This window comes from Malaya genurostris, chromosome 2, assembly GCF_030247185.1.
Source record: "Malaya genurostris strain Urasoe2022 chromosome 2, Malgen_1.1, whole genome shotgun sequence".
Taxonomy (NCBI): Eukaryota; Metazoa; Arthropoda; class Insecta; order Diptera; family Culicidae; genus Malaya; species Malaya genurostris.
The window spans coordinates 119138342-119161080 of record NC_080571.1 but is presented as its reverse complement, the minus strand read 5'-3'; the positions used below and the strand labels follow the sequence as shown (position 1 = coordinate 119161080).

At 36.7% G+C, this 22739-nt stretch overlaps 2 protein-coding genes across 3 annotated transcripts in view; one reads left to right on the top strand and one right to left on the bottom strand.

Moving 5' to 3' along the window:
• Window positions 1–3238: 3238 nt before the first annotated feature.
• On the top strand, window positions 3239–4290 carry LOC131431622 (MICOS complex subunit MIC27). Its single transcript, XM_058597449.1, has 3 exons — window positions 3239–3398; window positions 3460–3795; window positions 3860–4290. Exons 2-3 carry the CDS (start codon window positions 3462–3464, stop codon window positions 4225–4227), a joined length of 702 nt encoding a protein of 233 aa, XP_058453432.1. The 5' UTR covers window positions 3239–3398; window positions 3460–3461; the 3' UTR covers window positions 4228–4290.
• Window positions 4291–9128: 4838 nt separating this feature from the next.
• Window positions 9129–22739, bottom strand: part of LOC131431617 (probable serine/threonine-protein kinase clkA) — a 65962-nt gene continuing 52351 nt past the window's right edge. For both annotated transcript variants that reach the window (XM_058597439.1, XM_058597440.1), the window contains exons 6-8: window positions 10408–10613; window positions 10123–10240; window positions 9129–10045 (exon numbers count right to left, since the gene is read on the bottom strand). In XM_058597439.1, coding sequence (XP_058453422.1) covers window positions 9920–10045; window positions 10123–10240; window positions 10408–10613 — 450 coding nt within the window. In that variant the 3' untranslated portion in view covers window positions 9129–9919. The remainder of the gene's footprint in view (window positions 10046–10122; window positions 10241–10407; window positions 10614–22739) is intronic.

Genomic DNA, 22739 nt, shown 5'->3' with positions numbered 1-22739 from the left:
CATGCAATAAAACACAAACGGTTCATCCGATTTCAAATTTTTTTTTTCATATTAAAGTACAATCCTTCCGGTTAATTGTGGAATATAATTTCATTCAAATGGCTGCCTCGGCCGGCCTTGCAATGCGCCATACGGTCGGTCCAGTTTTTAGTACATTTTCGATTGTATGCAGCTTTATCTCAGCTGTGGCTGCACGAATGTTGTCCTTCAAGGCTTGAATTGTCTCTGGCTTGTCCACATAACACTTATCTTTGACAGCCCCCAAAGATAATAGTCTAACGGCGTCAAATCACAGCTCCAAGGCGGCCAAACGACATCCGAATTTCGACTGATAATTCGATCTTCGAAGACTGTGCGCAGAAGATCGATCGTAGCGTTGACTGTGTGGCACGGAGCGCCGTCTTGTTGGAGCCAAATGGTGTCCAAGTCTTCCTCTTCAAATAACGAGAAGAAACCAATGGCGCGGTAGCGCTCGCCATTGACCGTGGCGGCGGCTCCTGCATCATTTTCGAAGAAAAATTGCCCAATGATGCCGCCAGGCCAAAATCCGCAGTAATCCGTCACTCTCTGAGGATACATAGGCTTCTCCATGATAACGTGAGGGTTTTCCGTTCACCAGATGCGACAATTTCGCTTATTATACCCGCCGAGATGAAAATGTGCCTAATTCAAGAAGATGATTTTTCATACGTAATTTTCACACACATTCCGCAACATTACCATGATTTTCAATTAGGAATCAGAACAAATTGGCTCAAATGGCACGTTCCCCTTGATATTTGGAGATTTGTGCCTTTAAACCGTACGCACAACCATTTTCGTTCAACGGAAGGATAAAACTAAATTTCTGTCAAATCAGAAGTGACATTAAGGTTACCAATGTCGAAATAACCGCTCTTCAAGCTACTTCCCTCGCCGACCTTGAATCAGCATGTTTCTAATTCTCCTGTGAAATCCGGAATCGAATTTATTAAATCGTTTGCTGTTTTAGTAAAGGGATGTTATCTAATATCAGCTTAGTTTGCATCGATTCTAGTATCATCAAGAGACGTCAATCCGCTATGGTTTCCATCAATGCAAATTTTACACTGTTTGATATCGGAACGGTCATTTTAGTCATTTCGATTTAAAATCTTTCCTATAAAATAAAGCGTTGTAAAACAAAATTCTTCCATTTGTCGGGGCCTCGGTTCGAAGAATTGATGTTACATTTCTAGCACCAATTAATAAAGTGTTGGAGTAGATTATACCATTGGTAATGGATGATAAAGAAAGATATAACGGATCAATTTAATTACAAAATAAAGTAATAATTGAAAATGTTTGCATGTTGAACATTCGTCAAATCTCTAAACCCTTATTTAATTTTATTATACCTACCATTACCATATGAAGTAATACCATTATTAGGATCATTAAATTTAGGGTGAATGATAGATCACTAATTTGACTCACCATATAATAATCTAGATTCTTTAGTGGTCGATTTGTTAACTTGTTAACATGTATTCAATTCTTTTGAACATTAATTTATTTCACCGCTTGTCATCAACGATATTGTTGTATGTGTTGTCTATGCAACTTCATGAAAATTCTTGTAAACTCTATTGTATGAATAAATGCGAGAGAACTCATGGCCTGAGCAAATTTTACTCAAATTTTGACATATTGTTCCAGTTTATTAATATGAGTGATCGCAACTCAAACCATGAGTTATGTTCAAATAGCGTGTATAAAAAGTTCATAAAATTTCTATTCACATTTCTTACATAGTGCATATTAGGGTGGGTTGTATGGGGAAATATGTAAAGGTTTATTTTCTCACTCCATCAAACTTTTCGTGTTTCTTTTGAGTCCCATAGAAACTATGCACAATTCTAGCTCGACCTATATATAAGCTATATTTTCGCGCCCGAGATTTACAGTTTGTATGGGATTTAATATGAGGAAACTGATTTAATACAAAAAAATTGTCTGGTCGTCAACCTGTATCTAAAAATACTGTTAAACAATCCGACATTTGTAGGAAAATTTATTAAAGAAAAACCGTTACAGGGTAACCGTCCCTCCCAAATGCATATATCCCTAAGACAAGTCCTGACAACTGGCTTCTTATTCTTCCTTCCGAATCATTCTTCTCGTCATTTTCGCCCTGTGGAATAAATACCAACGTATCGGCTACAGTGTAGCCATATTTACAGATTTTTTTAATAACTATGCTAGGGAAAAAATATTCCATTTAAATTTTTAGACTTTAGGTTTTTGATTTGAAATAAACATAAAACATGTTTTGGTGAATGCATTTCTTTATTATATATTAATGCTTAAAAACAATTAATTGAGCTTTGATGACAAAACACGAAATATCTCATGTTGAACGAAAAATCGAATCCATTGTTGACGTATTACCGGATCTTTTGGAAACCGGAAAAAGTCAGGTTTGGATAGAACTGCTTAATGCGACCACAGTGTAGAACACAACAGTTCATTCTTCTCGTAAAACTAAACACACTTACACTTTAATTCACTAAAATGAAAAACGGCTTGATGCCTATTTTCATTACACAGTCCTGCCACTATAAACATTTATTACCAATGAGATTGAAAAAAAGTGAAACATTCTCTGAAAATTTTCATTTTCATTGGTGAGCTAAAATTATACATTTTAATAAACTTGTTTTCTGATTTTCTTTATACTTGGCATCATTGCTCGCGTACCCTGCAAAAGTTTTTTCTTTTCACAATGTGCAGGTGGCAACATCAAAATCAGCCAATCAGAAACTGGTCCATTTTGGAACAAAAGCAGCCCCCCCCAGATGTCAGGTCTTGTCTTATGGCGTTTTCGTTTTTAATTTGCACTACACCGGTGCAGTGCTACACGGAGGCATGAATAAACGAACAAAAATGACGAAAACATAAACAGTAACCATGGACTACCATAAACGATTCCATTGCACAGAGCTACACCATACTTTTGATGAGTGCTACACCAGTGGTGTCGGTGCAGAAAAAGTGTAGCACTGGTGTAGTGCAATTGGCAAAAACGAACGATTTCAGTGCCACCTTACCTACACCGGTGTAGTGCAATTTAAAAACGAAAACGACATTAGATATATCCCTATTACACTGAAAGTTTTTATTATGAAAATATCTTCCATCGAAGTACGCCATAATTCGGAACGCCATCTCAGTTCTAGTTTCATTCGCATTTCATCTTTCATCGGAGACACACATTCTGTACGTAGTTTCCCAAATTCGTTCGAGATGGCGAAACGATAGAGGGAACTGTCACAGCGAATGAATGTCAAGATCATATGTTCGCAATCACAACAAAATTTTCTCGTCACTGCAAATTGGTCGCTCAATTGTGTTAAAAATTACATAATTTTAGGATTAGGGTTAGTACTATCGATATTTATCTTTTGCTTAGAATTTCACAATAAAGAATAAAATTTTCAGCAATGATTCGGAATGTTTTGAACAGAACTGCTCCGGTACTACTGGGAGCAGCTGCCGTCGTCAAAGCCGACGGCAGTGGCTCACCAGAAGGCACTACCGCTAAATCAAAGCAAATTATTTGTAAACCATCTGAACTGCCCCTGTATCGACCGATCAATCAGAAAATATCCTGTGAATGTGAGGGCCACAAAAAGGAAACATTATCCAAGCCAGAGCAATTAATTGAAAGTGGAATCCGTACGGTTCGAGAACAGGTTTCAGAGGCTTCGCATCTGTTGACGGATCAGAAAAATCAAGTCATCCAATGGTGGGAAGAAGGAAAGAAGCAAACTAAATGTAAGAATAATGAATCTTTTTAGTGATTAAATATGTTAAAGTATTTTTCCTATGCTGCTTTCAGTCGCTCGTGATTATCTGAATGAGGAAGATAATACTCTACCCCGCGATGGAGCAATTGCGATTGGTGGATTATCTGGTCTCATATTTGGACTTCGCAGGGGCTTTTTCCGTCGGCTTTTGTATACTTCAATCGGTGCTGGTGGTGTAGCTTCCGTCTGTTATCCACAGGAAGCGGAAATGTATGCTCAGCATGGATTGGTGGAGGCGAAAAAATATGCCACGATTGGATACAACTTTGTGTACGGCGTAAAACCTGGCGACAAACAACTAGAACTACCGACAATTCCTACCAGTTTAGACGAACTGAAAAGCAGCATGTCTGGTTTTGCAAAATCAGCTTACGATGCCGTTTTTCCAGAGAAGAAATAGCTGAGTGACTCAATGCTATGAAGTGACATTCGAACGAGTAAATTGTGTCATTAGTTGAAACAAGATGTTTTATTTTTTTCCTTGACTCTTAAGCCTTAAGTGCGTTCTAATGTTGATGAAAGTGGGACCTTTATTCATGATCTACAGAATCAAAAATCTGTTTTCATCATCCTAGGTATGAAAAGATGCCTTTTTCATAATCATTCAAACGAGAATTTGCTACAGGCTCTGTTCTAGGCCATAGGCAGCAAAAGGGACGAAAGCAAAATCTCAAAGCAGCGTCTGACGGTAAAGCGGAGAGTGCAAATAGACGCGGTTCGACGTGTAGTAATTGCTGACGCAGGGGTTGCCATAGAGATATGGCGTAGCACCCGAGCACAGCGAAGCATGCTCGGTTCCCTCGTTCAATTAGATTGTTTCTTTATGTGTTTCACATGCAAAATAGTTTAATTGGCAAAACGTTTTTCCAGATAGGAGTTAGCTATGGGTTCGAGTCCCGTATCTGTAGTAATTATCTTACAAATTTTCGTAATCCGATATATCATACTAATTTCTATAAATATCTACAATATGCAAACATACAACTCACAATGGAAGCCAGGTTGTAAAATATCTTAGCAGTAGGTGTTTTAGAGTGTTGCGTGAAAAATGAAAATCGAATATATTTGAACAGCTGTTAAATAATCGACATACACTATACAATATCATTGAATCCATAGTTTGTACTATCACGTGGGATTCATTGATGAGAGTGTAACCAGTGGCGTACTGAGGAAATTTGACGCCCGGGGCAAAATAAGAGTTTTGCCACCCGCATCGTTGGATTAGTGAGCAAAAAACAAAAATCCGCAAAAAAATGCGAACCAAAATCCGGAAATCCGAAAAGATGACTTTGCCGCCCCCTTCAAATGTTGCGCCCGGGGCGAATGCCTTGTCCAATTCTTGTGATTAACCATATGCGAAACGCTAGAATGTATGCCAGTTTAACTTTAAACGATACGTGTATTCGAATATCATTCGTACGAACAAAAAGTCCCATTCTCGTTTACCGTGGTTTCGATTCGTCAGTTTAATGTTGCGAATCAACCGTTCGAACACTTAGAAAAGTCTAACCGATTTCCAACAAATATATTTTCGAGTCTAAAGGTGATTTGCAATCAAATCATACATTTGTGATTTGCATAAAACATTTTGAAAGCATAGCAGTCATAGTAAAATGCTGTTTTTTTTTCTGGTGAGCCTTTGAATATATGTCGGCTCCAAGTTTTTGAGATCAAATTTTACATCTATTAGGTACTAATAGATGTAATACGCTTTATTTTATATTAAATGCATGATTTTACCAATGTAATAAATATGTAGAACATGACAAAATTTCAAGAAAAATGCAACATATTTTTTGCAGATACTACTGATCGGACTGCTATTTTAAATGCTTTTTTTTAATTTGCATTTGTTTTTAGTTTAATCCGAAAATTTCATTTACCGATTTGAATCAAATTGGTCCTGAGTACAATATTTATTTATTATGTACCATTCGTCACTTCCTTGATGCTTGAAATCTTCCTAAAAAACTACCTGCGCTACCGATCCTTCCCGCTTGTAAGGAATTCTGGCAACCGTTAGAAGACTGGCTGCATTCCGGCTGCTGTCAAAATTGTTCAGGCGAAATTGCGTCATTTTCTCGCCGTATGTGTCTTGTTTATTTCTCTCTTCCTTCTTTTTTTTTTATTTGACTTAATTTGATGTTTGTCAATCCTGCATATACATACAAAAAAACGAATCTTGAGACTAGTTAAATGAGATTGAAATATGTGTATGCTTGGTAGTGAGAAAGCACAAACAATTCATATAACAAATGCTATCAAAGATTTTTAATTGCAACTCAAATCTGTACCAGGAGTGATAGTTTAATGTTGGATGGGCGTTGTATTTATGCATGTACGATGTTCAAAAGTGAGATTGATTCGAACGTAAACGGGAATACGAATTTGATATACTTTCGAACGTATCGCATACGGCCGTAAACAAGAATGAGGGTGACATTCAAAACGACGCACTAATTGAAAAAATAGTTTCAGTTGTCGGTTGAATTTTGCAAACCAAATCTGATTATAATTCTTAGAATTAAACTCAAAACGGACGTCTAAACATGAACATTCAGCTTAAACAGTTTGAGAAATTAATTCAGCGAAGTAATTTAAGAAACACAACTAGTGTTGCGAACTTGCAACGAGATACAGATACAAGTTTCCGATTTCTTGAACTGGTTTTATTTTAGGGTAACAATTTCCTGTGACGACAACACCGTCGTTAAAAAATCTCTATCGAGAGACAAATTAAATTCATATATTGACAATATTGATAATAAGGTAATTGCATTTTCTTAACTCTAATGAATATACATTCCAGACTGAATTTGGACTTACGTTTAGTGTCTGTCTGTGCGCCCTTCTTTATGTTTATCTCATAAACCGGTAAGAGTTATGCTACAAGATTGTTTATATTTTAGGTTAGGTTTAGAACTATCAGTTTGTTGATGTCTTATTTACCCCAAATTTGGTGTTTATCTTGGTTTGCTTTATTCCACAGGTTGCGTTTTGAACTTTTCAAACATCAGGTAGGTATCTAAAACTGATTCCTTAAGAAATTATGTTGACAACAAACGATGGCTGACAAACCTGATTTAGTAAAAACGTACTTTAAACTTGATCACTTCTTCACTTTTTAACTAGAATAATCAATTACTTTTTAAGCCGTTACATTAAGTATTACGAATTCGCTAGCTTTTTAGTAATTCTAACTAGTGTAAAATTCTCTTTTATGTATTGCTGAAGTAATATTTAACAAAAGAATGCCAAGATTTACCACGGTTTGAAAAAATAACTTTTAATATTCGTTTGTTTGTTTTTTACTTGACACTTTTCATCTCCCTCTCTCTTTCATTCTTATGTCAGTGGTAATCGAATTATGGTCCCTTCACACGAAAAAAACTGCTGCTCGATATTGCAGTGATTAAGGCCCGATCACACGAGGTAAAAAAAATAAAACACTGCATTTCGTGGTTGGATACGAGGTGAGCTGCAACAAGAAGTTGCGACAACTGGTATAATGTTAGGTGTAAGACCACCGTGAAACTTTTAAAAAAATTAAATTTTTTTAATGAACCTAAAATTTCTTAAAGCCCTCTAGAATGAAAAAAAGGTCATGTGGTCAAAACGAATCTCGAACTGGTTGTTTACGACAGCTTACGAAGGCGCCTCGCACCGCGTTTCATGCATCTTGAGACAACTTTAAACGCGTTTTTCTCGAAACACGATCCTCAAATCGGGCGAACTCATAGCAGCTACAAATCTTTATCGATTGTTTCCAAATTTGGAGAGTTGTATAAACACATTATCTAGTATACCACGTAAAGATTTCTTTTTTTATAAACAATACAATATGAAATATTCATGTGAAAAATCGAACTTTTCACTTATATACTTATATTTTTCGAAAAATTAGTATTTTTGAAATCGCCTAGTTTAGTTTATGATATATACTTTCAAAATAAACTTTGGTTCTTGTCCCTGCTTTAAATTTGAAGACATAGCAGGTTCGCCCGTTTTGGAACTCCGCCGCTGCAATTTGGTTATGTAAAAACTTTTTTATCGGAATTATGTAACAATATTCTTTATGTACTTTGAAGTGCACTTGATAAAACACTGAAAAATAAATTTCGATAGCTTTCACTATATTTCCGGAACACGTTTCTGAAATTGTTCTATGTTTTTGACGCGCATGGTGGCCGCACCCCTTAATACGATTGGAACAAGTGTTTGGAATATTCTAACAGCAATCGGCATTAATCGATTTTTTGTGACTGTGACTTAGATTGAACGCTTAGGGATCACATGACCTTCCCACTGAGTTTAAATTAGCATACACACTACTTCCTGACTTAGCTCCAGTCTTGAGTTGTAGGGGAGCCCGCGTACTGAATGCCGTGTCCCTACCGGAATCGCAGGACTAACCTCGGTATCCAACCCCTTAGTTCCGGGAGGGTTCGAGGCAAGAAGTCTAAGAAGCCGATTCCAGCATCCTTCCGGTCGGTGCATGAACAGGTATCGGAGTCGACGGTTTCGAGATAACTCCAATCTATAAGGAATTTTTCGTTATTGTAGACTAGAACCATTGTCTGGAATTAGTCGAGTAGTCGCCACAATACGGGTTTAGAGTCGTCGGGCTCCAGTGAACCGGAAGCCACGCTATCACCGGAATTGTCGAACTGATTTCAGTACTGTGCTGTCCTGTGTAGTGTTTCAAAAAATTTGGTGTCGGGAAACTTCTTTCTTTGAGAAATCCATCGTTGGGAGCTAATCGAATAGTCACCACAACTTTGGTTTCGAGGTTTCGAGGGAACCGGAACCCTCTGCACCCTTTCGATCAACTGTAAACGTGTATCGGAAGCATCGGTTGAACCTCTCCGTCAATGTAGGCTTGATCTTTCGTTGGGGACTAGATCGAGTAGTTCGTGATGTAGCGCCAGTCTAAGGTCGTCAGGACATTGGGGAACCAGAAGCCATACTCCACCCGGAATCACCGGACCGAATTCGGTATCCTTTGGAGAGAACCAATGACTGGAATTTCTGGAAGAGCGTAGCGAACTAATTAATCCTCAATATCAACGGAATCGAGGTAATAAGACCAAGTTATTTTGGTAGGTAAAACATATCAGTTCAACGTATTGGTTCGTAAGTGGGGAAGATTGAAAACTAGAGAAGTAGTCAATAACAAGAAAAAGATCACATCAATGGATGATCTATGATGCGATTCTTTTCTAAGGGTTGTATAACATAAACAGTACCAGAAAATAATTATGAAGGGAATAGCTGTGATATAGAGGAATGGTTTATCAGAACGGTTGTTCAAAGTTTTAATTTGTAGGCCTAAAGCACGGCTCTGGAAACCATGCATGAATATTTGATTTTATTTGCATCGATAAAATTATATTCAACTATACGAAGTTCCATTTTATATTTGTCGATAATTTTTACCAAAATAGTAATAAATGTACATATATATATTTCTATCCTCTTTCCATTTCAAATGTATCAACTATAGATTGTTTTTAATAATGCTACTCAACAAATCGAATCCAATCCAATTCGCGCTCAATTTCCTGCCCGGCAATTATTGTTTTCCGTTGTTTTTATTAAATTTATTGTTTCCTTGTGTATAAGTATAGTTGGTTAAGATCGGTTTGAAAATTAGTAAGCTATTAAGTTCTGTATTCTATTGTTTTAGAATACTCTGTGTCCTTAAACACGAATGCGTTCAACGATTTTCGTGGTGACCGGTATTTAAAAAGTCAGTCATGCGGGACGGTTTTTATTTCTTTGTTACAAACGTTCGTATCCCAAATTCACGTTTACGCGGAGCTGTTTCAAACTATTTTATATATGAAAGACTAAAATTGGATTGCATGGTAGAATTTCATTTCATCAAAACTTATCCGGCGTACCGCAATTATTTTCACTGGATTTAGTTCAAAATACTTTTCTGTACTGGTTTCGATTTACGAAGCATAGCTAACAATTTAAAATATCTCTACATTAACATACGGTCCTATGGGAAAATGTAATTTCTTACAAAACAAAATTCTCCTACATTGAGTCGATTTTCGCGATTCGATAAAACGTCAAACACCTTAATTCAGGCCTTCAAAATAGTTGGTCACTTGTCGATTTTCGGTATCGGTGATGGGAATTGTATCCGTGGCACACTGTAACTGATGTCTATCGCCTGGGACCAGTGTCAACTGTTGGAGCTCAATCTGCAACGAAGAAAAAATGGTGAATGGCATACATCGTTCAACAATTGGAACAATAGAGATAAATTTTGCTGACTAACATCGTGTCCAACTTCAATCACCGGATACTGCGGCAGTTGAATGGATCCTCTCGAAAGCACGAACGAGTTAGCCCACAGGCAGTCGATGTACACCGTTATGAAGCCACCGTTCCTTCCACTGCAATCATAAATTAACAATTATCAAAAGGACGACCATTACCATTCAGCAGTGAATTATTGGGCAAGAACCACGTCACTGCTGGTCGCCAGCAGTCAGGATGGAGTAGTTTGTTTCATCCTGACGCATACTCCCTTCGGCTATGCACATGAACAACTCAGACCTACCTTAAAGCGATCGAATGCCATTGGCCGTCAAATAAATTCCGCTCAATTGGTAGCATCTCCGAAAGGCCAAACTTTTCCTGAATTATTTTCAACCCTCCGTGGCCATCGTTAACGAAGTTTATCGACAAACTCGAGCTGCTGATCAATTGCGAACGAAGCGATAGAATGTTGTTGGTGCGATGATCGTCGACATAATGAGACTTGTTCTACAATAAATATCAAAATCAACAGTTTTGTCTCTGATGCTAATGCTAATAAAAATAAACAGTATTTTCTTTGTACAGCTAAAGAAACATATTTTTTCATTGTAGATATATAAAATTATGCATTCAACATCCGTTACATTTGAACGGCTGAATGCAAAAATCGGATAGAATATTGGAGTGCAAAAGGGTGTAGCCGGGTTTGCATATAAAAACTGCCTCCAAATAGAAAAACCTGTTTTAATCCACCTAGTGGTGTAATGATGCCTTTCTCATGTACATATAATATTGTGGTATTCCATTCAAAATTTTTCTCTTCGATTTATGAAAGAAACCAAGAGATTGTTTATGCATAACATATGTTACAGAATTAAACAGTGCTTTGATTGCGTAAGTCATCCTTAAGAAAACGTAATGCGTTCACTATTATATGCACTTCCGGCACCGGAACCCGAGGACCGGTATAATCAAAGTCGGTACGTACGGCAACCAACTAACATGACACACAAACTCTTCTAGTACGCACTCCAAATTACGATTTAAATGTTTGTTGTATCCGAAAATATTTTAAGTGACGGTGTACAATATTGAACACACTTTACCCTATAATTCCGGAACCGGAAGTCGGCTCTGAATTAAATTCAGGAATTCTGTATGGGACCGTGAGACCTTTCATTTGAATCTAAGTTTGTGGAAATCGGTCAAACCATCGCTGAGAAAAGTGAGTGAGATCCATTTTGGTATATATGACCACTATTTCTGGTACTTCCGGAACCGGATACCGGGAACCAGGATAGTCGGAATCGGTTTGTTTAGTTGCCTACTGATAATAACTATCGATTTGTGTAGTTTTGAGACCAGTTTAGAAAAATTTTCACGTTTTTTTGTTTCGCCGGTTTAAGTGACGGTGTACAATATTGAACACACTTTACCCTATAATTCCGGAACCGGAAGTCGGATCTGGATGAAATTCAGGAATTCCGTATGGGACCTCGAGACCTTTCATTTGAGGTTTGTCAAAATCGGTTCAGCCATCTCCGAGAAAACCTAGTGAGTTTATTTGACACATACACACACACACACACACACACACACACATACATACATACATACACACACACACACACACACACACACACACACATACACACACAGACACACACACAGACATTGCTCAGCTCGATGAACTGAGTCGAATGGTATATGACACTTGGCCCTCCGGGCCAATTTTCACTAGTCGGTTTTTCAAGTGATTGCATAACCTTTCTATATGAGAAAGGCAAAAACGTGCTTAATCCACCTAGCAGTGAGATGACACCTTTTTTTATCAATCCGTATGTGTTTTTTGTATGAATATTCTTCAGTGTCTCAGTTCTCAGGACATTATTTGAATGACCGTCGAAATAAGCGACAATTTGATATTTTATTCACTCATTACTCTGTAATATGACGAATAAATTGTAATAGTTTTGAGTCCAACTTTTAAGCTTTTCGGGATTGTCATTTTCTTAAAAAATTCGAAAATCGGTGTAGCCGAAGTCAGATAAATTCACCTGAGTTGTTGTTTAGTTTACATTTGTTTCAAAATATTTGAAAATCAGTATAAACATCTTTGAGAAATCATAGTGCGAATTAAATCCGAATCGAAAACTGAATACCACTAAAACTGAAATAAGTTTATTTGGTTATCGACTATCCAAATCTGCAAACCCAATAAACCTGATTAATTTATGTGAAATAGACATTTTTATACTAATCATCCTGTATCCCCTAAACCGGAAGTTGGATCTGACTGAAAAGCAAAATGTTTTAAAGGATTTTAAAACTTTTCATTTGAATTTTAGATCGGTTCAGCCATCTACGAGAAAAATGGGTCCACAATTTTAAATTCGTTTCACATATCATCCTGTAGTTCCGGAACCAGAAATCGGATCCAAACATAATTCAGGAACATTGTTTAGGAGCATACGACTTTTCGTATGAATCTGAGTTTGTAGAAAACGGTTGAGTCATCTCCGAAAAAAATTGAGTGAAATTATTTGTCACACACGCATTTGCCGATCTCGACGAACTTATTCGAATGGTATATGGTTGTTATGTTCTTCCAGCATTTATTGCTGTAAGTAGTTTAAATCAATATAATTATGGAATTGCTTTCAACTAGAAAATGCTGCCATCATTTGGTTTACATATGTCATATTCGAACAATTATGTTGCCAAAAACAAACCGTGCTAAAATCGGTCCGAGGAAAAATGTCATGAAAAAGGATACTGTACACAGTCTTTTTGATACTTAGAAACAATTGTATGTAACAGTATTAAAAAATCGTAGTTTTACCTTGCTCCCAAGCATTGCTTTGTCATACAGCGCTCAAAACTACTAACATACTGCTGGAATAGGGGGAAAAGTCGCTTATACAAAAAAATCGATATCTCCGTTAAAAATGGACGGATTTTACCAATCTATGGCTTGTTCGATAGCCATTACCGTGCGGAATCTAAGTCTGGAAGCATATTCTGTTTTTAAGGTCAAATGTGACAGATACTGTCAAAAAACTAAAAATTTTGACATAAAACTTCGTATAACTCAAAAAGTAAACATTCGATCTCAAAACCATTCAATAGCGTTCTGGATGACGGGGAGACCTTTCATTTGCGACTAATTTGATCAAAATCGGTCCAGCCATCTCTGAGATCTCGACCTCTTAGTTGACAACACACATACAGACACACATACACACACACGGACATTTGCTCAGTTCGCCGAGCTGAATCCATTGGTATATGACACTCGGCCCTCCGGGTCTCGGAAAAATTTTCTAAAGTTTGAGCGAATTCTATACCTATTTTTTGTATTTATAAAAAAAGGCGGGTGAGTAATGTCAGAGACATAACTGGATGTCGTGAATACGAAAAAACTGACACGCTCCCATCACTTTTCCGAATATCAGTTAGTTGATTGATTGTATGAATTGTGCAAGCTTTCCTCTTTTTCACTAATAGCATTTGAAGCGATACACCTACATTAAAGTACAGATTAGTTACATTAAACAGCTACTATTCTACAACTATATATTCCAAACTGGAAACAATTCTATTTTAATTTGCTAATATAGGAAGCTAGGTACAACAAATTTGTAGTTTATTTTTATTGAAGCTATGAAGTTCGAAGATATCTGATTCTCCTCGAAATTTCAGTACGAGACAATTGCAATGGCCTGGTCTGAAATGTATCTACGATCTTCGGTATGCAAGAGTGATTCTAATAATAATAATAATAATAATAATAATAATGATAATAATAATAATAATAATAATAATAATAATAATAATAATAATAATAATGATAATAATAATAATAATAATAATAATAATAATAATAATAATAATAATAATGATAATACAGATTAATCTGTATATATGGCAACCCTGTTTCGCAAGGCATATTTTCAAACGACCCCATACTAGTATAAAGATTTGTTCAACATTCGCTTTCGCATTGCCGTTCGTAATTGAATGTGTTAGTAATCGTACAAATCTGCTTTTCTACCTGTTTTCGGAGCCATCGTTCTGACGGTGTCTCGTACGTACAGAGTAGCTGCTTTAACCTAAATGACGCTATTTCTCACATCACATTTCCTTTTATACGTGTAGTAGCGGTGGACGGACGTCCCCTTTGTTAGAATTCCTTTCCTATACGCAGAACGGGAAACAGTGAAACGATATAAAAGAGAGAGTTAGCAGAGCGGCAGCCAGTACTGAATTGGTCGTCGAGCCAGCGATGTCAGATCTTCGTAGATCTACGGATTCGAACATTTTCTACGGATCTACGGATCCGTAGACATAATCTACGGAAATTGAATTTTTTCTACGGAAATCTACGGAAATTAAAATTTATCAACGGAGAACTACGGAAACTAGCTTTGTCTTGCGAGCAAAAAAAAAAAGCTTTCCACAGCGAAAGCTTCCAAAAAATGCCAATCTACGGAAATAACACTACTACTATCTGGCATCGCTGCGTCGAGCTGTTAACTGCGTATTGTGGAATTTTTACGCAGAAACACGCACACAGGAGAAACAGTTAAGGGCAAGGCAAAGTCCCGCTTAAACCGTGCTGGTCTGAAGTGCCCAGTTGGCGGCAGAATCCATCGTTTGCCTCGGAAGGGGAACTACGCCGAGCGTGTCAGTGCTGGTGCATCGGTCTATCTGGCGGCAGTGATGGAGTACTTGGTTGCCGAAGTGTTGGAATTGGCCGGTAACGCTGCCCATGACAACGAAAACGAAAATCATCCCTCGCCATCTGCAGCTGGCCATCCGTTGAAAACCCCGTCCTTTTCAGGATGACCACATCACTGTGATAAAGAAATATTTAGAATTGCTTTAAGTTTAGCCAGTTCTGATACGCCTGGAAAGTAGAATGCGCAAATCAAGTGGAAACATTTGTTCTAACAATTTTTGTTTTCGGCCGCATACTAAAGTAATCGCGACAAAAATACATATTGATCTGTGGCAACTCTGTTTCGCACGACATATTTGTATACTAGTATAAAGATGTGTTCAAAATCATCACTTTCGCTTTCGCATTGCCCATCTTGATGAATCTTTTGGTAGGAAATATTGAGATCTGAGATGGTTCTCGTGTGTGTCTTGTTTCGGCAATGGGCCTTGCTGGACTTTTTGGCTGCCTTTTTCGGTGGCATTGTGCTGACGGTGTCTCGTGCATTCATATCGGGAAACAATGAGACGACAGGTCCTCGATGTTGCTGTCGTGTGTCTTGTTTCGGGAAGAGTTGCTCAGCAAATGGTAGGAAAAATGAACCATTCAACTTTTATATGGATGCTCTTGTATAGATACAGACATCTCGCGTTCTGATTGGCTGGTGCTGTCATGGGTTAAATCAAACAGGTTTTTCAATAGTGTACTATTGAAAAACTTCAATATTGTTGTAATACACGTTCAAGTTGAAGATTTTCGATTCTATTGGTAGTTAGATTATATAAATTCTTCTACAGATCACTGAGCTATGAGCTTTCAAAATACGAGAAAGGCAAACGCGCCTTATGAATTATCTTCTTTGATACTCGTTTATACCAAACATTTCAGAAAAGTTTAATTTTGAACTATTTGAGAATATGTCACACAACTGAAAGTTTTATCATAAAATTGTGATCATATTTCCGATGGCATGTAGCAAGAATTATGTTGATTCGTTAGATATAACAGGAGATATTCACGATCAAAAACTTATCACTCTCTCAGAGGGTAAATTTTGAAAAGGCGCCCCATAGTAAAGTAAGTCGTATTCACGACAAAAGGTAAAAATGATATACGCTTTTTGACTTTCCCAAAATTTTAACCCCTGAACTATCAGGTGTACAACTTTGCTTCCGCCGTTTTTTTTTCCAAAATTAAAAGCTTTATTGCGAAAAAGTGCTTACAGATGTATTATTCAAAGTATTGTCCGTTGTTAGCGACAACTTTCTCCCATCATTCCGGCAATTTTCGGATCCCGGCTAGAAAAAAGGAGTCTTTCCATTTCAGCGTTTCCAGGTACTTTTTGACCACTTTTGCGACGTGTGGCCGAGCATTGTCGTGTTGGAGGATGACTTTGTCATGTCGCTCTTGATATTGTGGCCGCTTTTCTTTTAGCGCGCGTCTAAGGCGCATCAGTTGCGTTCGGTAGCGATCTCCTGTGATGGTTTCACCCGGTTTTAAGAGCTCGTAGTAAATCACACCGAGCTGATTGCACCAAATACAAATCATAACCTTGGGGCCGTGAATATTCGGTTTTGCCTCCGACGAAGTAGTATGCCCGGGCTTTCCCCATGATTTTCTGCGTTTAGGATTATCGTATCGAATCCACTTTTCATCACTGGTTACGATTCGATGTAAAAACCCCTTACGATTTTGTCTTTGAAGCACTGCTCACATGCACTCGTTGTCCCTCGGTTTCAACTCGTACGGCACCCAGTTTCCTTCTCTCTGAATTATGCCCAGGGTCTTGAGACGTTTTGAAATAGCTTGCTGACTCACTACCAACGATTCGGCAAGCTCTTTTGGGTTTGGCACGAATCTTCATCAAGCAATGCTTCTAGTTGTTCATCTTTGAAGATTTTTTCTCTTCCACCACCATGTTTGTCTTCGATATCGAAATCACCATTTTTAAAACGTTGAAACCACTCCCGACACGTTTTTTTTACTCAGAGCAGCATCACCGTAAGTTTCTGAGAGCATTCGATGCGCTTCAGCTGCATTTTTTTTTTTCGAATTATAACAGAAAAGTTAAATTTCCCGCAAATGGCGAGAATTGGGCACATAAACAGACATTTTCGAGCGTGAATAATACGAAAACAAGAAAAACTGTCACTGAAACGGCGATGACAATTCGTTAAGTACTGTACACACTCATTTCAAAGGCATTATCATCTATGTATTTTGATCAGCCTCAGCTGGTACAGCCATCTATCGGAAAACGGCGGAAGCAAAGTTGTACACCTGATAACATATCGGTGGAGTTAGGGTGGTTCTTCTGATTTTCATACTATTTAATTTTTCTAAAAACCTCTAGCAAAAAAAATGAAAAAAAATCAGGAATATTTTGGGAATTATGGAAAACCTTTTTATTTTTTTGTACAGAATTTTATGAAATGTATTTCATGAAAAAAAAATGTTCAAAATTTTCGATATATTTTTATTTGGACTTACAATTTTCTTACCACTTTAGAATTTACATAAAAAATAAATCAATTTTGAATACATTAAGCTGCATTTTTTCAGATTTTTAAAAAATGTTAACGGGTATAATATCAGACTTTAAAAAAATAATTCATTCGAAAAACCACGCGTCTCCATCAAATCACCATCATCCGATGGAGACGCATGGTATTTAGTTCTAAAATCATATGTCACATGCCCTTAGAACTAAATATCATGCGTTTCCATCTACAACTACCGCGGTGTAGGAAGAAAAGGTTGCCTTGATTACACCCAAATTGGAGCGAATATAATCACTGCTACACTACACCGGTGTAGCGTTAAAAACAAAAACGAAATAAGTTCATGAAAGTCGGTTCAGCCATATGTGAGAAAATGGAGTGGAAATATTTAGCAACGTTTTGCACATTTCACCCTGCGGTTCTGGAACCGGAAGTTGGATTCGAGTGATAAGCAGCGTTATTTGGAAAAGAGGGTCAATCTATCCACCCAGTGATGCCACTTTTTCCTGAGGTCAAATCCGTAGATTTGACTCCAAGTCTAATTATACTCGTACATGCTCCTTTGAGACGAGTTTGCCGTGAACTTATATGAGGAAAACTAACTAAATGTATCTAAAAAAAATGTTTAGAATGAAAATTAGTACGCTGATACAAGGACATCAATAAATAAAAAAAAAACTACGTAAAATCATCAGCTTGGAATGCCAAGCGATAAAGACAGGCTTCCTTAAAATGAGTAATCCGTAGATGTTTGATAGTTTTTATAATTGGACATACAAAAAAATCTTGATAAATGATGCGACAATATTCAAGCATTCTCCGTACATATCTGGGAAAAATGCATTTTTTGAAATAATGAAAAATCCGTAGATTTTCAAAGGATGGACCTTTGATCCGTAGATCCGTAGAAATGACAAAAATCCGTAGATCTACGGATAAATCCGTAGGGTTGGCATCGCTGTATCCACCAGAGACAGTAGATTTCACTCTAACTATGGTAATAGTTATAATGCTTTTCGTATATGATATGACTACTGGAGAAGCGACTACTGGAGCTGAAATAACTACTTATTCTATTTGAATAATTTTGAAATTAAAAATAAGGAATAAAATTCACATGGCTTTTGTGACTTCCAGGGATGACAAGCGAAGCCTTTCTATTACATGTTCCTTTCTGGGGAATTTAACTTTCTGTTTCAACTGACTTCGCAGACGATTCTAATCTAATTTGAAGAGAATCGATATTTTTTGAAGACCACACATACTTTTAGAAAAACTCAAACATAGTCCTAAGTGCATTCGTGGGAATAGATATAATGAGTGCCTCTAAAGCAGAAATTTTAATGTGAAGTTGATAGAGTTTAAATAAAACGATGCTTCTTGCTTACTACAGATATCATTTACACTTCAGCTGATCCTAAGAGCATTTTCAAGAAGGGAGGGGTACAGATATTTATGACAACTAAAATATGGTCGTAAGTATATTTATATGCGTGAAAAGATAGTAAGTGCCGCTAATAAAGAAGCTGGACTACTTAGAGGATATCATGAAGGAGAGCCGTAGTAAGCTCACTAAACAAAGAGGAGTTTAATAGAAAAATTATGATGCTTCTGGACAAATAAAGATACTACTTTTATATCAAAGGAGATCATTAGGTTCCTATTTTTACCTGGAGCTGTTAGCGGAATATATTCAATAGTTGCACTATTTTTGTACCATTTAATTCCGCTATTTCACTGCCACGTTATTACACTTTCACAAAGTCACTATACTTTAATAAAGCATAACAAACGTTACAATACAGATACGTGTATTTCGGAATGTTATTTACATCTTTCTTCAGTGTATCGGTTTTATAAGTTTGTTTTTTTGCCTTTCTCATATAGAAAGGTTATGCAATCACTGTGAAAACCGACTTTTGAACCGAGGCCCGGAGGCCCGAGTGTCATATACCATTCGACTCAGTTCGTCGAGTACGCAAAATGTCTGTGTGTGTATGTGCGTGTATGTGCGTGTATGTGCGTAACGATTTTTTGCACTAACTTTTCTCGGAGATGGCTGAACCGATTTTCACAAACTTAGATTCAAATGAAAGGTCTTGTGGTTCCATACAAAATTCCTGAATATTATTTGGATCCGACTTCCGGTTCGGGAGTTATGGGGTAAAATGTGCAAAAAAAAAGAAAATATGTGTTCTAACTTTTCTAATAGATGGCGCGACCGATTTTCACAAACTTAGGTTCAAATGAAAGGTCCCATATGTAATTCCTGAATTTCATGCGGATCCGACTTCCGGATCTGGAAATATAGGGTAAAGTGGGTTTAAAAATTGTATACCATCACTGAAAATGGGGAAAAACCTTAAAAAATTTTCTAAATCGACCTTAAGTCTTTTCCAATTGATAGTTTTTATCAGTAGACGGTCAAACAAACCGATTTCGGTTACTCTTTTAAGAATCTAAAATAATTATTGTGAAGAATACCACAGTATTATATATGATAGTATGATTGATATGAGAAAGGCATCATTACACCACTAGGTGGATCAAAACAGGTTTTTTTTTAAACCGATACACTGAGGAAGGATGTAAATAACATTCCGAAATACGCGTATCTGTATTGTAACGTTTGTTATGCTTCATTAAAGTATAGTGACTTTGTGAAAGTGTAATAACGTGACAGTGAAATAGTGGAATTAAATGGTACATAAATAGTGCAACTATTGATCATTATGTTATTTTAGGGAAGAGGGAGTGTTCCCCAAACATGCGAAGTATAAAGTAAAATTGATTGAATTTTGCGAAAAAATGATACTTCTTGACGAGTACAGCATATTTCCAGCAACTAAGTGAGGGTCACACAAATATTCACAAGATCATAAATCAATGTGCTTTTTGCCTTTCTCTATAGAAAGGTATTAGAATTGCTGGAAAAACCGACTTTTGAACGGAGCCTTGGAGACCCATAGTGTTATACACTAAGGTCTCTTTTTACACAGGGGTTACGTACCGTGTTAAAAAAAATCCGTGTAAAATAAAACCGTGTTAATTGCGGAAACCGTGCAAAAAAAACCACGTGGAAAATTTGACGTAATAACCGTAGATTTGACCGTAGATTTGAGTATATGTTTGTTTTGTTTTTGATAAAATGTAACTGTTTTTTCACAATAAAAACGGAAATCTAAAAACCAGCCTGAGGTTCAGAACAAATTGCCTCAAATTGCACATTCCCCTTGATATAGACACATTGGATGACAAATTAAAATTAGAAACACTCAGGAAACACGTTGTACGATAATCAAAATAATCTAAATGGCTCATGCCTTATGTTTAATGAATTCGGTTTTCGAAAGAACGATAATACGTACAATTTAGAACGTTCGACTAAAGAAGTACTAATAATACCCCATAAACACTTTGACTGCAAATAAAGCTTGATAATAAGTTCTTTTCAATTCCGAAGTTGCGATGTGTAGTAAACACTAAAGATCTCAATAGTAATTTTTTTAATTAAACTGAGTGGGAAGACATGGGTATTGTATGAAGATCTATGCACGCAGCGACAGAATTAAAGGGGAAGAATTCATAGAGATGAATATGAATCAAATTAGAAAAGGTATTACTATGTGTCATGCTGAAGCAACTCATTTCATCGGCGTAAATCATAATACTACTAGAGTTATATTTTTCAAATGGGTATAAAATACTGTAGTGCTCGATATGATGAAGAGTTGAAGAGATTAATAAATCCGACTATTTCTTCAACGTTACGAAACTCTCGATCATATCAATGACGATGCTGACATCATACACCACAACTGAGCGGAAGAGACGTTGTCGTGTAATTTACAACAGGGACTGAAGATCTGAAGACTGATTAATCATTTTATGGAACGACAGTCAATGATCTCGTGAATTATTAACTTTAAATTGGCTCTAATAACCGTTTTCTTACAGACAACCTGTTCCCGTTTAAAAAATTTTCTCAAAAAAACAAATGACAGTGATCACTCTCGTCAGAAACCGTGTTAATTACGAAAACCACGTAAATAAAAACCGTGGTAATTCCGAAATCCGTGTAAAAAAAGCCGTGTTTAAAAAAACCGTGCGAAAAAATACCATGTAAAAAGAGACCTTAGTGTATACCATTCGACTCAGTTAGACGAGATCGGAAAATGTGTGTGTGTGTGCACTTTTCGAAGATATTTATACGCGCTCAATTTTCTCAGAGATGGCTGAACCGATTTTAACAAACTCATGCTCGTTTGAAAGCTACTGTCGGGCCATTTATCAAGTTCAAAGATCAAATGGCTGTGACTTTTGGTTCCGGAGATATAATGGTATAAGTGACGTAACCGACAAAATACGTTGTTTCTTACCGCGCTAATGTATATAAGGGTGCCAATATTTTGGGATTACCTTTGATTTTGTAAAGCGCTATTGTTCAAAAGTTTAAGTACCTCTCGAAAAAAGTCCTCATGCAAAATTTGAGCTAAATCGGTCATGTGTAAGGGGTGCTGCCCAGCGGTTAAAGTTTGAAAATTTTTGATCTTGAAAAAGCACCATAGGGGGGAGTACATAAAATTTCCGAAATCGAAATTTTTTTTAATGCCAAAAATCTTAACATTGCATGAAACGTCGAAATTTAGAGTTATTCAAAAAAAAAATTTTTTTTGACCCCAAAAGTCGATTTAAAAAATAAATTTCTGAGATGACACTAGATCTCGACGTTTCATGCAATTCTAAGACTTTTGGCATCAATTGTTTTTTTTCGATTTCGAAAATTTCATGTACTCGCCCCTATGGTGATTTTTCAAGATCTATGAAAATTCCACTAAGTGGACTAAGAAGGGTTTTTTTAGATTAGCATCACTCTTCTCATACAAATAGGCAACGCAAATGTCAAGCAAAAGTTTGGAATAATAATGCTGACTGTGTGACATAAACACTGAAGTATGCTTTTGTGAACTACTCAAATCAATCTGAATCAATTGGTGTCAAAATTAGTATCCGAAATTATTTAATAAAATTATGAAATATATTTTCATGAGACTGTTATGAAAGAAGAGAAAGGCATTATCACTCCACTTGGTGGATTAAGAAGGGTTTTTTGAATGGAAATTCAAACACCACTATCAAAATACGCTTTGGGTTATGTACCAAATTCCAAGGGTACGGTTCGCAGCTTTTGTTAAACTGTTCTTGGTTCCAAAAGCCACCTACGGAGATTACTGAACTGATTTGAAAAACCTTAGATCCAAATGAAAGACAGTTCGATCACGATGCAAATAAGTGAAAAATTCTTATAAATTTTACTTAAACCCGTATCAATTTCTATATTTTGCTAGTTGATATCCAAATATTTTTTGCTTGTTTTCAATCAAGAGTCAAACATATGAGAATACGTGTGAT